This window comes from Dipodomys ordii, unplaced genomic scaffold, assembly GCF_000151885.1.
Source record: "Dipodomys ordii isolate 6190 unplaced genomic scaffold, Dord_2.0 Scaffold74, whole genome shotgun sequence".
NCBI classification, from domain to species: Eukaryota; Metazoa; Chordata; class Mammalia; order Rodentia; family Heteromyidae; genus Dipodomys; species Dipodomys ordii.
The window spans coordinates 2,972,159-2,989,230 of NW_012267290.1; the positions used below are offsets into that span (position 1 = coordinate 2,972,159).

The following is a 17,072-nucleotide window of genomic DNA, read 5'->3' on the forward strand; positions in this document are numbered from 1 at the left end:
AGGACAGCCCAGGCAAAAGGTGAGACCTCATTTCCACAAAACCAACCAGGTGTGTGGTGAACACCTGTAATCCCAGGAGGAGGCTGGCCTGAACAAAACCATGAGACTCTATCTGAAAAAGAACAACAGCAAAAAGGCCTGGGGTACCTGGCATGGGGCATACAAAACCCTCAGTAGGCATTTATAATTAGAGAGTAACCTGCTTTGTGATCATCTAAATATTGGCTCTATGGCTTATAAGTTATATAACCTTACATGACAGAACTTTTATACTGCTTTGCCAAAAATCTCACCCAATACTTAAGTAAAAAGAATTATAATTTTGTAAGTTCAGTATGCAGGGCTAACCCAGGAAGCCTATTTCATGTGACAGAAAACTGTTGGTGAATATTTGGACCGCAAAATGTTAAACAGCACAGGCATATAGAGAGTGAAGACATTTATTTTTTTGCTTTCATCTGAACACCCTTGTTTGAAAAACCAAAAAGCATGCGCACCGATGGCACTCTTATAAAGAAAAACAAAGTAATAAGCTGTAAATCAACAATACAAACAATAGGGTTTACAGGTGGGCACAGGACTTTTAATTTTAGAGAATAGTTAATTCTACTCAAAATCAACATGTTTAGGAGAAGCTTCTAATTTTTCAAACATTTTGATACAATTTTTCCAACTACCGTATTTTATCGACCCTCTGCTCAAAGGACAGAGGTACAGTCCTTGGAACTAGCGTGCTCACCCCGCAGGCCACTTCGCCTGGCTAGCACACCCATTACAGTCCATGCAGCCCACTGGTCCATATGCGACTTGGGAGCACTGCTGTGATGCTCAAACTCTACAGCTTACATCTACTCTGGTGGAGTCAGAAATGAGCTGAGGGGTGCTAGCAAAATATACCTAAAACACAGTCTTGACTTTGTAGATCAAATAAATTATAGCCCATAGTGTGGGAACACTTCATGCCGCTTGACCTTGGCCTCCTTGCGCAATAAGGCTGTGTTCTGTGTGTGAATACATGTATATGAATGCTGAATACATCACTTACTAATGGACAGAAACCAATTCATATCACACTTCTTGCTCAGCTGGCTTTTTTTCTGATTTTGGAAAAGCAATGTGATACAGGCATAAATTTCTCTCAATTCTTAAAAATCACAATTCAACAGGTATGTTTCATCTGGGTCACTAGAATTATGCAACCAAAGGCCTTAAGCAGCAGACCAGCGGGCAGTGGTGTGTCCATTTTAACCTAAGGAAGGCGTGGATTCCACTCTAGAAAGAGCTCCTTCGGTGGCAACTGTCCCACGACTGTGGGTGGTGGAGCTGGATGCCTTCCTGCAAGGGAACTCTCTCTGGAGGTGATACAGATTAGCTGTGTGGCTCCATTAACATTAGCAGCAAACAGACAAAGCCACGTCTGTATTTTACTGCGTTCAGCCTGAATTTCACAACCAAATCCAAATGCCTCTGCAAGAAGCCACAGGCGACAGTCGGAGGAGCTCCACTTGAGCCAGGGCAACAGTGCCAGCTCACCGTTTGTGCACTCGAGTACTGGGCAAATCCCTGAGCAGCACATCGAAGGACACCCAAAGGGAAAGGCTTTGGACACAGTGGAAAGCCATACAGCAGCACAACAATGATTCCCCGATCAAACGTCCTGCTAAATCAAAGAGAAATAGCCAAAGGCACATGCTAAAATTGGTGCAGGCTCCCAGCACCTAGAACTGGAGACTCCAAGCCCAAGAAGGTTCACACTGATTAGTCTGATATAGAAAATAACAGGAAACCTTTATGTTTTTAAGTATTATGGCACTGATGCTGGGAGTGTAGCTTCAATCTTCAAAGGCTAGGCAATTTCAAGTTCTGCTACAATGAATCAGTCACAATTTTAAATTTCATTTTGTCTCTTCATACATTATTCTTTTGTAGAGTGGGTATGCACATTAGCAGTTTCAGTATTAGAAAGGTTCATTATTTTGCAAACATAAAGCAAAACCAGCTAAATAACGCAGTATGGAAGAACATGCACAGAGTTGCTCCGTGACACGCCTTGCCCTTTTCCTACTCGTAGCTCAATACGTAAATACAACTTGTCACTGGCTGGTATCTGAACACTTTAGTGATGAGAGATTAGAGCTGACAAGTTGGAAAAAATGTAAAGTAACAAATATGGTGAAATAGGCTCCAATGAATGTTACAAAAACAGCCATGTGAATTATACAACAATAGGAAAATACATAATCCTAGTCATCTTTACAAGCTGACATTAGTTGGAGAGAGTGGAAAGAACAGCACAAATTCCACTAAGCTTTCCTGTCACCGCAGCTCCAGTGCTAAAGCTGGAAAACCTTTTCCCAAGATTAATTTCACATCAGCTTTAGTCACAGAGTCTATTTTACTTTTACTTGTTCAGGCAACAAGGCTTTATTTACACTTCTCATTTAATTCAGGAAACAATTGGATGTAATATGCAGCCTTCACTAGCAGACAAGATTGCCATCCCAGTGGGGGACAGCCATTGTCTGCGGTCTATGATTTAACCGCCACCCACAGGCAGCCGAGCACCGTCCCATAGATCCACGTGTTCACATACAGTTTCCTCCCAGCCTCGGTCATGAGCAAGCCAACAGTCAAACCACCCAAGAGCAGCACGGAGGGCAAAGTCTTCTTGAGACTTAGTTTGGAGTGAACACTTTTCCCAGGAAATTTGTTTCTTCTTGCTGGGTCTGGTGAATCAAAGAATTCTATAAGCAACCTATAGCCAGAACAGAAAACAGAATTAATCTACTGGATACCTATTATGTGTTGGAGAAGTTACAGGTCCTTGGAAAATCAAGATGAGTAAGGAACAGACATGGTGTAACTAGAGTACTTTACTATTATTACACATGAAATGCATTTCAGACACACGCTTAAGAAGCCACTTGACCAGGCTGTTTTGGCTCTAAGCCTCTGACTGACAGCACTCTGAAGTGATCTGACTATCATGACCCCTCTGTTTCTTCTCTTTCTGTGTATACTATTCCACACACCAGCAGCCAATGAAGAGACCAGAAATTCTTATCAGCTCCAAGGAGTTTGTCTGAAAGCCCTATACCCCTGGAATTATAACAGCAGGTCCAAGAAAGAAAAGAGCAGCGTGGCTGATTCCTTTCCCCATCTTTCTTCCAAGGCGTTAGATTCTAACGGTAGCTCATGCTGCAATGCCCTCGACATGAGACTACAAAGTTGCCTTGCAGACTGTATTGCTAGCGGCTGCCAACTATCCACACGCACTCCTCCACACACAAAACAAAGGGGGCAGGTGAAATGGCGGGCTCTGCCTTCATCCTACACACAAAGCAAAGGACGATGAAGCACATCTTTAGCCTTTCTTCTGAAATGAGGTTTAAATCAATACACATAGTCAAGTATCTCCCATAACTGAAATGGTCCTGAATAAGTTGCTTAATACATAATGGTGCCAATGAAACACAGCTATTTAATACAAGTATTTCATTTTAAGCTTGCCATACTTTTAACAAGTTTCACCTGACTTAACCAGAGGCTAATCAGGAAATATTTTACTGCTATACAAGGAAAGGAAGAAACAGCAGTCTCCTGAGAAGAAGCATGCTAGAAAAATAAGACAAGGGGTGGGGGAGTAAAATTCTTAAAAATGATTTTGGAAGTAGTTTTTAGTTCTTTTTTAAAAAACGGAGTAGTTCAATGTGTGTAAATGCTGTATTCCATACTTAATAGCTCCATCTTTTCAAAAGATAAAAAGCATAAATGTTTAGAACATATCTGTCATAAAAAAAAGGATATGCTTCAGAAAGCACAGGACTTTCACTTATAGCAAAACGGAGGTTTTCAGCTAAGAAAATAATTTCTAAATGTTATATGTAAATCTAAGACTCAGTTTTTTGTTTTTGCCAGTCCTGGGTCTTGAACTCAGGGCCTGGGCACTGTTCCTGAGCTGCTTTTGTTCAAGGCTAGCACTCTACCATTTGAGCCACAGTGCCACTTTCAGCTTTTTCTGCTTATGTGGTACTGAGGAATCAACCCCAGGGTTTCATGCATGCTACGCAAGCACTCTACCACTGAGCCACATCCCAGCCCAAGACTCAGTTTTTAATCTCTTCCATCCCCCATTTTTTTTTTTTTTGCATTAAATCAAAGATGCTGTCACCTGCTGCTTCAGGGTTCTCGCTGTACTAACAGATATCCAAACACATGTGGTTTAAAGATAGGTGACTGCTGGCTGCTAAGTGCTATGAGCATGGACCAAAGTACAGTCAATGCCAGAGACTGTCTCAGCCCCAAATGCCAACAACAGAAAGGAGACTTTTTCATTGTAAAAATGTCAACTTTCACCTTCCAACAATACTGATGTCATACCCATCTGCACATCAGACATAACCTTGCAGTCCACAGTGCAGTTGGCAGGATAGCTGGTTCTCTACCTGTTCTGAAAACAGAGATTGGGGCATCTTTCATCTGAAAGGGTATTTGTGCATCTTCCCAGGTAGTGTATCTAGGAAGTCTAGACTGACGCTCCGTAAGTTCTTTCACAGTGATTTGTAAAAGGAAGGTTTAAAACAGAAACATATGCATGGAATAAGCGTTAACCTGAGTTTATAAAAAGCACTCTCAAGACAACAGATGCTGTTTTGGTGCAGTGAAACTTGATTGAACCGAAATTTGCAGACTAGGACTGTCTTTACTCACTTGTCTTTGATCTCAAACCGTTCATGAAGCCATCTTCTCATATATGCTTGCTCTTCTGGAACATCTTTCTTGTCGATACGATCAATGTGAATATGAATTTTTACGCATTCTTTACAGAGAAATTCTAATAAAGACAAAGTTTGTATTTTTCTGTTTTAAAACTCATCGTTATATATAGTGAACATAGTGAAAGTAAGACATCATGCAAAGATGTTTGAAAAATAAACATTATAAATTTGTGAATGTTATAATTTCCATGTCTACTGTAATTATAAAGCTATTAAGTAAAATCAATAGCACCACATGTGGAAGTTGGAGCTTAGCCAGAAGTCTGAGCCACCCCCCTAGAAAGGATACCCAGATGCCAACTCCATCAGCCGTGGCGTCCCACTCAGAACCCCACCCTGACCGAGCGCTGCCCCCGTCACACAGGGTCACCACGATGCCCCAGCAGACGGGAGCTCTCAGGGCCGTGTCCGTGTGGTCCCACTGGACCTCTGGAGACAGCAAGTAACTGCGCATTGGGACCACTCAGTAACTGTGTATTAGCCTGATCCTCTGCCCCGACAAACCTCGGAGCAGTTACCTTTTTTCTAGGACTTGGCCTCTCATTTCTAATCACTGGTAACCCTTACTTTCCTGGTCCTTACCAGATTCTAACATGTTACACTGTTAAAGCTGGGCGTGGTAGTGCCTGGGAGGGAGTCTAAGGCAGGAAGTTCAAGGTCAACTTGGTAAGCCTGCCTTAAAAAACAAAACAACTAAGAAGGCAGGAGAGAGGGGGACAGACTGAAATTCTTACTTTGGAATAGCTATGAGATTGTAAATAACTGTCATTCATTTATAAAGCATGAGGCTAGTTTTTAATGTAATATAATAAAGAATTATGCTGTAATCTCAGGAGACCAAGTCAAATGGATCAAAAGTTCCAAGACCAGCCTGAACTACATACCAAGGTCCCCTGTCAAAAATCCAGTGGCTAGCTGGGAAGGTGGCTTAGTGGTAAAGTGCTTCTCTAGCATACATGAAGTCCTAGCTGGGAAGGTGGCTTAGTGGTGAAGTGCTTCTCCAGCACACATGAAGTCCTAGCTGGGAAGGTGGCTTAGTGGTGAAGAGCTTCTCTAGCACACATGAAGTCCTAGGTTCACATCCTGGGTACCACATACACAGAAAAATCACAAGTGGTGCTGTGGCTTAAAGTGGTAGAGTGCTAGCCTTGAGCAAAAGAGCTCAGAGATAGTGCCCAGGCCTTAGACTGGGAAAAAAAATGTATGCACACAGAGGGAAATCTGTTGAAAAAGAAAGAACGGTGCTTCACCACATGTACTTCCTGGAGTTTCCATTTTGAAATGGATCTCACACTACTATACATCCTAAAGCATCATCCTTAAAGTTACCTCCTCAGCTTCTACTTCACAATTACTCCCAGCTAAAGGCAACTGTGGCAACTACCATTCTCACATGTCACTACCTGAGATGTTTCCCCTGACGAGCTGAAATTCAACACTGTTCCCCTGTGCCCTCCTTCCTGCCAAGCTTCCACTATCAGCAGCTACTTCTGTGTCAAGCTGGTGTGAGCTCCATCATATCACTACCATAGATAGATAAGTACTTTCACAACTCTGCTGTGGAAAAATCCCTGGCCTACAGAACACACACTGAACAAAAAATGTGATTTAATAGTGCCTGTCTCACATCCAGTTGACTTTCTAACTGCTTCTGAGAAAGGCTCCTTTTTCACGTTTTGTTGCAGCTAACAATATCATTCTGGAAAATTCCAAGACACAGCACACATTCAGAGGAACACCTAAGGAGCAGGCTGAAATAAAAATGGGGTAGTGGTGCCTAATTTGGACATCCACTTTTGAGGAATCCCACTCACACTGCACACTGTCCAACTTCAAACAGCTGCCACGGTAAAAGACACAGCCTCTTCTCCTTCTATGCAGCTCAAGTGGACATTCTAAAACAGGAACGGCAACTGTCCACAAGTCCTCATCTGCCTGGTGCCCTGTGCAAATTCCTGCAGTCAGCTGTGTCTTCGGTTACATTCAGCTAAACTATGCAGCTCACTCAAAATTCTGTTAAATGTGACACAAATTATAACCCTGTCCTTTAAATTTTTGAAAAGGAGCTTTTTTGTCCAACAATGACACTAACTTTTGTAACTATCCTACAAAATATATATCTAAAGATTAGTACTGACTGTGAATGGACATCTCGATATTGCTAGCTAAGTACCCTTTTCATCCCCCCCCCCCGGTTTTTGTGTGTCAGTATTGTGTCAGGCCTTCATGTTGCTACTTGACTTTTTTCACTCAAGGGTAAGGGTCTACCACTTGATCCACACGTCTTCTTATGGCCTTTTGCTGGTTAATTTGAGATAAGAGTCTCATTAACCTTTCTGCCCAGGCTTGCTTTGAACTGTGATCCTCGCATCTCAGTCTTTTGGGCAGCTAGGATTACAAGTGTGAGTCACCATGGTTTAGCTTATTGTCCTCTTTCCTCCATTTTATTTTATTTTTTCTTGGGCTGCAGATTGAACCCAGGGCCTCACACATGCTATGTAACCACTCTACCACTTAAGCCTTACTTCCCCTCCCCTTCTCTTGAGTTTTTCATTTCCGAGACAAGCGCTTGCTAACTCTTCCTAGGCTGACATTGAAGTCATAGTCCTCCTGGCCTCTGCTTCTCACACAGCTGGAGTTATAGCTGTGAGTCACCATGGCTGGTTCCTCACTTCCTCCTTTGATGGGTGGAGCTTTCCATTTTCATATGTAAACTTTGGATAGAATAACTAGGTTTAAGAATTTTAAAAGACTAAGATAGCATCCAAGATATATCAAACTTAGCAGGACTAATGCAATTTCAACTGTTACACATTAGTTATACCTTGAACAATGTAAGAAGCAAATGGAATGAGGGTGTGCACTCGTAATCTCAGCACTTGAGAGGCATAAGTCGGAGGATTGTGAGTTTCAGGCCAGCCTGGGCCACAAAGCAAGAACCCGTCTCAAAAGAAAAAAAAAAGGAATAAAGGAATGATACTTGCCTATTTAAAACATGAATTATACACTCACTAACCATATGTGACTTAAACATGTCATGCGGTGCTCATGCATGTCACCGAGTACACTCATCACACACGCAGGCTCACATGCAGAGGGACACACGCTCACCCGTCATGGTCAGGGGCTCCTGCTGCTGCCGCTGCTGCCAGTTCGCACTCCTCCCTTCGTAAACCACGGTAATGTCATAGATGGCATCCAGGTAACTCTTCAGAGAGTCAAAAGCAACGTAAGTTGCCTTTACTCTTGGTGTCAGCACGTGTTTTAATACTGGAAGGCCTAGGAAGAAGTCATTCGCTATGGTCATAAATTAGGAATCTATCAAGCTGGACATCTAGATAGAGCTTGGTCTCCTCAGTGGACAGACAGAAGTGTGCTGGGGCCATCGCTGCACATTCAAAGGCTTCAGGCTTACAGAACCCCACATGCCTTTGTCTATCAAGTAAACATTCACTTCACACACAAACCTATTAAAAACCTTGGGTAGGGTGGGCACCAGTGGCCCACACCTATAATCCTAGCTATTTAGGAGGCTGACTTTTGAGGAGCAAGGGTCAAAGTCAGCTCAAGCAGGAAAGTCCATGGGACTCTTAACTACCAAAAATCTGGAAGTAAAGCTATGGGTTAAATGCTAGCCTTGAGCAAAAAAAGCTCAGGGACAATGCCCAAGCCCCGAGTTAAAAAAAAAAAAACAACAACAACACACATACATACACAAAAACAAAAAACAAAAACTACCCAGGGCTACAAGGTAACAAGCCAGAAGCCCGTTCCATGGAGACTTTGACCTACAGCAGACTCTTCACCTCTCTACTCCCAGACAGTACAACTATGCCCATGATCACTCCCAATGCTTAGGACAAAGCACTAGCTTACTAAGCTGCTCATTGGACCACACAGGGAGGATACACACTCACTCTCTCAAAAGGCACCCTGAGAACAAAGCAAAAGCACTGCTTCCAGTGGGCTTCCAATTTGGTCAAACTGTATCAAACTGTTCAGCTTATCAGCCATTCAGCTACGCAATTCTCCAAAATATGGGTTGAGAACATTATTACAAGCTTCTAAGAACTGCAGACAACTCTGAGAGATTCTCCAATAGGAGCTTTACATACTCCTGAGTCAATTCTTATTTAGATTTCCGTCTGTCTAAGAGGTATATATGATGACAGGAGATAAAATACTGAAGCCTGTCAATATAACATCATTTGCAACCAGACAGCTAATAAAAGCCAGAGCCTCAAGTGCAGTCTGGGTGTGTAAGCCTACAGAATACACACTCTTTACCCTCACACATAATCCACACTGCAGGAAAGGTCAAAAGTCCTTGTGCTGGTGGCTTACACCAGTAATTCTAGCTACACTGAAGACTGAGATCTGAGGACTGTGGTTCCAGGCCAGCCCAGGCATTAAAGTCAGTAAGACTCCATCTCCATAATAACCAGCAAAAATAGTAGGGCTGGAAACATGGCTAAGTGGGTAGAGTAAGTATATGGTCTTGAGTTCAAACCACACTACCACCAAGACAAGGAGGAAAGGAAGGGAGGAAGGGAGGGAGGGAAGAAGGGAGGAAACAAAGAGAAATTACACTCATATTCATGTACTCAGTTTTAAGTAAATCTATAGCCTGAAAATACATATTGCAGCAAGCCCTAGAATTTATTCTGAGACATATGTAATAACATACAAGTGTATTCAGAAGACATTTCCTTTCTAAGAGATGATATATTCATTCATTTTTGTTGCAAAACATAAATATCTTCTCCAAGATCATTATCTTGAAAAGTTATTTTCTCATTCTAGTCAATTTTCTACTTACCATGTTCAGCAGCAAATGCCTGACTAGCAGATAGGAGTTTTGTTTGTCCTGGGCTGAATCTTGTTCCCTCTGGAAAAATCACAAGGTACATCTGTGGGACACAGAGGAAATTCAGGGTGTGTGTGTGTGTGTGTGTGTGTGTGTGTGTGTGTGTGTGTGTGTGTGTGTGTAAGACCCTTGTTGCTGTTGACTTTAACAACGAAAACTTCATTAATGCTATTTCCTGTGGTAGATGAAACACATATTCATTTATATGTCCTTTATTTCAAGCAGAGGTACCAAAATGCAAAAACTTAATTATGTCTGAACATAACACAACATTTAAAATGCAGGCTTACATTTAAAGTAGGTCTGAAATAATTTCTAAAATGCAAATAATCACTAAAAATCTGCAAAGAAATGCTTAGTTTTAATTGATGAGGCAACTGCTCCCTTCTAAAGGACCCCATGGCATGACATTTCATGAACATGCACAGCTGTTCACATTAGTGGGCACATTAGCATATTTCCTGCATGTAAACACTGGGCTCTTCTTCCATCCCAGCCCAATCCTCCAAAGTGACTTTGTAAGAAGTTACAAATCTCAATACTCATAACCACTAGGCTGCCCACCATCTGAAAAGAAACACGAATAAACAATACAAGAAAATGCATCCACTTCCATACTTGTGGCATAAATTTTTCTAGCTAAAATTCTAACTAGATAATATATATAAATGAAGTAATCACTATCACAAATGTTTCTATTACATCCTCAACTAATAAATGACTTTTTTTTTTTGTCACTAGTGGGGCCTGAACTCTGGGCCTGGATGCTGTCTCTCAGTTCTTCAACTAGTGCTCTACAACTTGAGCCACAGCACCACTTCCAGCTTTTTCTGCTTATGTGGTGCTGGGAATCGAACGCAGGGCCTCGTGCATGCAAGGCAAACACTCTTAACAACTGAGCCATCTTCCCAGTCCCGTGATAAATGACTTATGAAAATACTCTTACAATATGGAGAAGCACTTTCTAAAATTTGTAATAGAGATGCACATTTTAATACAATCCCTCAAATAATACTTGTATTAAGCAAGAACTGCTGTAGTTAATGAAACACATTATTACTAAGATCTACTAAGCCACACAAAATTGCTGTGATATATATATATAGATACAGATATACATATATGTATCGATATATATACTCATCCCACTATCCCAGTGATTTAATTACTTTTGAGAAACCAGAGTACAGTGAAGAATCTAAGGAGCATATTTTACGGGATTAAATACTAAAAAATAAAACTGCCTGCCAATACATGGTGACTCAGCTCTCAGCAGGCTTCAGGAGCATTGGTATGGTCATCAATACTGCACAGGATAAAAGCTAGACTGTGACCTTGAGACACACTACAGTAACCCACAGCAGAAGACTAGACTGCTTGATTTAACTTTTCCATACAAACTATTTTAAAAGTTACCTATAATATCATCTGAAAGTATCAAAGAGCTAAGATGCTAAGACCAAAATTGAGCAAACAGTAAACCTGAAGTGAGCACAGCAGAAAAGTTCTGTCTCAGAAGACAGAAGGTGAGAAGAGTAGCACCTCATGTCCATGGCCTTCTACTGGAAATGTGCGGGACATGAAGAGTGAGCTGGTAAGGGCCACACCCCACCCCACCTGCCCGACCTGCAGCTGCCAGAGGTGAGTCTTCAGTAAGTCTGCAGGCCCAGCTGCACTGCCTGAGTGGTCCACGTCACCTCACGCTCAGAATCTGATTTCACTGGGGCTTAGACTAGATGAGTTTCAAGGGCCCTGGCTAACACAGGCGCAGATGTTTTCACAGCCACCAACGCTTGCTCAGCTTCATTTGCTCACTACTGGCATGCTACCACTTTGAGCCATGCCTCCAGTTACGGACTTCTGCTGGTCAGTTGGGCATCACTGACCCCTCCCAGGGCACGCAAACTGCAAGCAAGGGGAAAGCCTGGCGTCCCTGTCACTGCAGGGAAGGACTGGGCAGGGTATATGGGTCACATGACCCTACACTGCATGCTCAAGAGGCCAAAACTCACCTGAAGCTCAGGCTTAAAGACTTGAACCACTTTAGATGGCACCAATGGCTCACTCCTGTAATCCTAGTTACTTGGGAGGCTGAGGTCTCAGGATCATGGTTTAAATACTAAAAACCAAAACTGCCTGCCAAATCCTAAGAAAGCAGACCTTGGACCAACACACAGTGAGTCTAACATAGCCAGCCCTCAGCAGGCTTCATGGGCACTGGTATGGTCATCGGTCAGCAACAGTGCACAGGATAAAAGCCTACGGGGGAAAATTGTGAGGCTCACATCTCCAATAAACTACTCAAAAACTCTTAAAGTAGAGCTGTGGCTCAAGTGGTAGAGCACGACCCTGAGTTTCAGCCTCAAATCTCAAGTGCTCCAAAAACCTAAAACTTGATTTTCAACATCACCATGACACTTGCAATGTTTTTGATTTCAGAATATTTCTGGAGTTGATCAGGGAAGCTTAACTGGTAAAGTCTGTACAAATACTACAAAAATCTGAAAACTTCTGAAACCCAAAACATTTCTGCTCCTAAAGCGTTTTGGATCATGGATACTCGAGAGCCGGTAAGAGGCAAGAACTTTCCAAAGCTAACTGCACCAAACCAGATAGACAGCATGGGGGGGATCAACCAGGATTTCTATTAAAAACAACAACAAGAAACAAAGTTAAAAGATGTTTTGGCTCAAGTCACAGACAAGGAGACACTAATGGAGGTAGCGAGAGCATAGAGAAAGGCATGGACATCATACCTGCAAACCCATGTCTTTAAATTCAACTTTACAAAGAAGTGCGCTGTATTATACAGTGCCAATCCACTGTCCCGAAGATCTACGGACAGGAGCCCTACCCTATGTGAATCCTCTGGGCTGTCTCAACCCATTGCAGAGTACCATGCTTTTTATACAGGGCGCACCATCACAGGACAAAGGACAATTCACTATTCATTTCCCAACACTCTGTTCCCATCTTCCCCATCTTTCCTAGATGATGTGATTTCCACCTGCGAAAACATCTAGACAGTGTTCAGAACAAATGATGATCACATTGGGTACTTGGCCAGCCAAGTGTGGAGTACTCTGAATATGAGCTCTCACTGAACCCTGGCCAGGGAAGGGAAAAGGACAAGAGGGAGGCAAGAGGGGACAAGGAGAAAAAGAACTTGTGTACATGAGCTAAGTCTGGACCCTTGCAATGTGTGGAGAGAGAGACCAGAGATCACCACAATCAAGTTGTTCTGTCCAGAAGGAAGTCATGGGAAAAGTCATTTGGCAACAGTTAGCATTCTTCACATACAAGATTTTTTTTTTCTTTTCAGGACAAACTTTTGCAAAACAATATTCACATTGGAAGATATTTTACTTGTAGATATGAATCATTTTTCTTGCTTTTCAAACTCAATGTATGTTAAGTTTGCTCCAACAGAAGATAGTAGCTTCTCCTAGAACTCTATTCACATATAGAGCCAGGAGTGAGTGTTCTCAGGATTAAACATAGGGTTACCAGTGCAACTAACGTGTCTGTTCAGATTTTTCAGGTCCACACTGGCAGCCGCCAGAAAAGGCCCTAGCACGTATATCAATCTTTCTGATGGCCAGAGAATGGCAAGGACTTTGTTCCCGCAACAAACCCTGAACTATTTACTACACACAGAGTACTATATTCTTATTTTAATTCAATTCTTCAACTGAAAACCGACAGTCGCTAAGGAAGGAATACAAAGAGCACTCTTACTGGTGTTCCTGCTTTCACGTAGCTCTGTAGCTTGTTTCTCATCTCTTTTTCATTAAATTTGGCACTTCGCTTTACGTAGATCCCACCATGCTGGCCAGCAAGAAAAATGGGGAGAAATAGTTACTTTTAAACTAATCAACTGTCATAGGCATGAAAAATCAACTTTACTCCCAAAACAAGTACTGAGTGAAATATCTCAAAATTTAAGCTACTTGAATACATCCTAATTAACTAGTAGTTATTAACTAGTAGTTGAAAATTCCATTTCAATGTAATTCAAACAGAACTTGTAGACACTGTATTGGAAAACAGCTATTTAGTTTTGCCAATAGTTAAAACAAAAATTCTTTCTTTCTTAAAAAAAAAACCTTTTAAATTAAACACTTCATTAATCAGATGTATCTTAAGTTTAGATTTTTCTGCTGACTTACTAAAGAATCACTAAAGATGTCAGCACAATCTTTAGGATTTAAAATATCAACCTAGCTCTGTTATGAAATACATTTTCCTTGCATACATTAATTGCACAGAATAGGGATCTCATTGACACTTTCATACACCACACACACACACACACACACACACACACACACACACACACACAATACTAAGTATTTTGCACATATAGCTCACTATTTGGTTTTATGTGTCCAGATCACTAATTAATAAATTCTATGCCCTTATGTTCCTATCTGACCTTTATAGAGCTACATTTTTGCTATTTCATCTAACTATACAGATAATTACTTATATAAATATACATCATCAAGAATATCAAATAAAGATAAATATGACATATTTTTAAAAGCATTCGGGCTGGGGATGTAGTTCAGTGGTAAAGCGGTTAGCATGTAAGACCCTAGGTTCCATCCTCAGTAAAAAACAAAATATTTACATTAAATGTAAGTTAAAATTTAACATACATTAAAAAATGAATATATACATATAAACATATGTAAGGAAAAAGAGTTACCCTAGAAAAGTAGCACCCGTACAATGGCAGCCATTTTAGCCCGTCTTTCAGCACGTAGCGCACATGTCCAAGAGCATTCTGCCTGACGGCCAAAATATCCGCTACAATCCAGTCCACTGCAAGACAGCACCAGTGAGCCCGGCACCCTCGCCCTCCACAGGCCCAGGTCTGCTTGGGGTCTACTCACTTGAACACCGGACAGTTACTCTCAACTTGTGGTTTTTGTTTGTTCCCTCCACCTCTCTTCACCAGAAGATTTTCTGGGTGGAGTGGTAGTTGGGACTTAAACTCAGAGCCTCGTACTTGTGAGGCAGGTGCTTCACCATTTGAGCAATACTCCCACCCTTTTTGCATTAGGTCAATTTTCAGATAGAATCACACACTTTTTGACCCAAATGGCCTGTGATTCTACTTATACCTTCTGTGTTAATTGGGATTGCAGAGGTGAGCTATAGCATTTGGAATGTTTGCTGCATGTCAGGCAAACTTTTTTTTCCCCCAGGCTGGCCCTGAATTGTGATTCAGTCACAACTCCTGAATAGCTACAATTCTAGGCATCAGCCACCAGATGTGGTGTTTGAAATGCTTTATATTGCAAAAGCAAAACATGAAAGTCACAAAATACCAAACTAATTAAAAGCAGTTCTTACAAAGAATAAAATGACCTTCTGTAATTAGGGCTAGAAAACAATTTTTTTTAACGTGGAAAATGGGAGATTATAAGCAAAAATAGCCATTCAAGTTATTGAGTATGAGTAAATATTCTGTATATGTACTGATCTCTACTAATATTTTGGACACAGTATTAGGTCCCACGTACCTTACAACTGTGCAGGTAGGTCTGGGTTCCTTACATAATCAAGGGACGTAGTCTCAAGTTCCTAGAAACTATAACTAAAACTGAAAGGTTGCATATACAATAATTAAGGCAAGGTAACAGTTAACAATACAACCTTTCCTCTTCCTAGAAGTTAATTGTGTTTTCAAATGTTTCAGAACAGAACAGAAGGAATAAAACAATGAATTTTTTTTGTGGTTGTTTTACTGGTCCTGGGGCTTGAACTCAGGGCACTGTCCTTGAGCTCTTTTTGCTCGAAGCCAATGATCTATCACTCTGAGCCACAGCGCCACTTCAGCTTTTCTGGTGGTTTATTGGAGGTAAGTAAGAATCTCATGGACTTTCTTGCCAGGGCTGGATCTGAACCTTGATCTTCAGATCTCAGCCTCTTGTGTAGCTAGGACTACAGGCATGAGCCACCGTACTGGGCTTAAAGTTTGTTTTTTGAAGGGAAGAGGGATTGTTTGCCATTGATTGTAGGATGATTACTCTCCTGTATTTATACAGTACATGTACTCAGATAGACTTCTGCAAAGATTTAAAATTTAAACACTGAAAATGAACCTTAAGCCTTGGGTACACCTTCCAAGAAGTTTTAAGAAAGTAGGCTAGAGAGAAGTGGCACTGTGGCTCAAGTGGTAGAGCGCTAGCCTTGAGTTGAAGAGCTGAGGGACAGCGCCCAGGCCCAGAGTTCAAGCCCCATGACTGACCAAAAAAAAAAAAAAAGAAAATCGGCTAGAGGCAGAACTGTGAGTTCTAGGTCAGTATGGGCTACATAGGCAGGCCTCAATCATTCAATCAATCAAGGGTACACATGCTTCAATACACCAATTCTATTTATAAAAAGAAGAGTACATTAAGAGCTATTCAAAGATATGGAGAAAAACTGTAAGAAAATAGTTTATTTATATCAATCAGAGAGGGGAAAAAGTCTAGGAAAATTAACTTGCACATTACTGGCCTGCCAAAATGTAAGAACACAAAAATAACGATGACATAAGTATAAAATCTATATAGAAAACTTTAAAAAACAAAAAAAACTTCACTTAAATATATTAGAAAACTCCTTTGAATGACTATGTACCACTTGTTAAAAATAATGCCCTCATTTCATGCAAATGAAATACAAACCTGTGCTTTGATGATTTGATAAATATATTACATTTTCTTTATTTTTTGGCAAATCTCCATATAGCAATATCTAAAAGAGAAAAAGAAACATTACTTTGATGTTAAAATATCATACAAAAAGGACAATGTGAAAACTGACACATGATTTTATAATCTCTCTAGTCACAATTAACAATAATTAGATTTCCCTTAGAAGCCTCATAGTCAAGTATAAGGCAGGTTAATGGCCATAAAGCCAGAGAGCATGATGGATATCCTCATGAGAAAAAAAAATCTATAAGCATTTATTGATTGCTAACAACATGTAAAATTTTATAAATATTCCTTCAAATAGCCTACAATATAGTAGAAGAGAGAGACATAGTCCCATTCGCTGCGATGCAACATGACACAAAGGTGAAAACATTGATTTCAGAGGATGAGGGGAAGGAAAAATGTCATAAACATCAGACCAGCTGGACAGTCAGAGACTTGTGCAGGAACAGTTCCCAGCCCACAGCCAGGCAGGGCCGAGAGGCCCTGAGGAATAGCGGCAAGGAGACCAGGAGGGCTCTGGTCAGGACACCCAAGTCTCTGGAGTACCAGCAAAAGATAAAATTTTATTTTTAAGAAGGAGGGAACTTGGCTCTCTGATTAGTACTGTGAAGCTCCAGCAAGGACTGGGTGCTCAGGAGAAGCCACGGAGAGGCTGGCCTGCTGGTCTACCAATAATGTTTATGCAGGTACTAGGGCTTGAACTCAGGGACA

At 41.2% G+C, this 17,072-nt stretch overlaps 1 protein-coding gene across 1 annotated transcript; it reads right to left on the reverse strand.

Annotated features, from left to right (window-relative positions):
- Positions 1 to 1,226: 1,226 nt before the first annotated feature.
- On the reverse strand, positions 1,227 to 16,712 carry Agpat5 (1-acylglycerol-3-phosphate O-acyltransferase 5). Its single transcript, XM_013024214.1, has 8 exons — positions 16,665 to 16,712; positions 16,326 to 16,395; positions 14,357 to 14,472; positions 13,384 to 13,473; positions 9,598 to 9,688; positions 7,890 to 8,057; positions 4,711 to 4,834; positions 1,227 to 2,755 (listed from the first exon to the last, which is right to left on the reverse strand). The coding sequence occupies exons 1-8, from the start codon at positions 16,710 to 16,712 to the stop codon at positions 2,530 to 2,532; spliced, it is 933 nt and encodes a 310-aa protein (XP_012879668.1). The 3' UTR covers positions 1,227 to 2,529.
- Positions 16,713 to 17,072: the final 360 nt, after the last annotated feature.

What these genes read in the sequence shown, in the direction of transcription:
- Agpat5 (XM_013024214.1), bottom strand. Translation starts at nt 16,712, where the DNA reads ATGTTGCATCGCAGCGAATGGGACTATGTCTCTCTCTTCTACTATATT. An exon ending in TCTCTCTCTTCTACTATATT is followed by an intron (nt 16,396 to 16,664) that starts GTAGGCTATTTG and finishes TTTCTCTTTTAG; the next exon opens with ATATTGCTATATGGAGATTT. An exon ending in GGAGCCCCTGACCATGACGG is followed by an intron (nt 4,835 to 7,889) that starts GTGAGCGTGTGT and finishes TGTCTTTATTAG; the next exon opens with AATTTCTCTGTAAAGAATGC.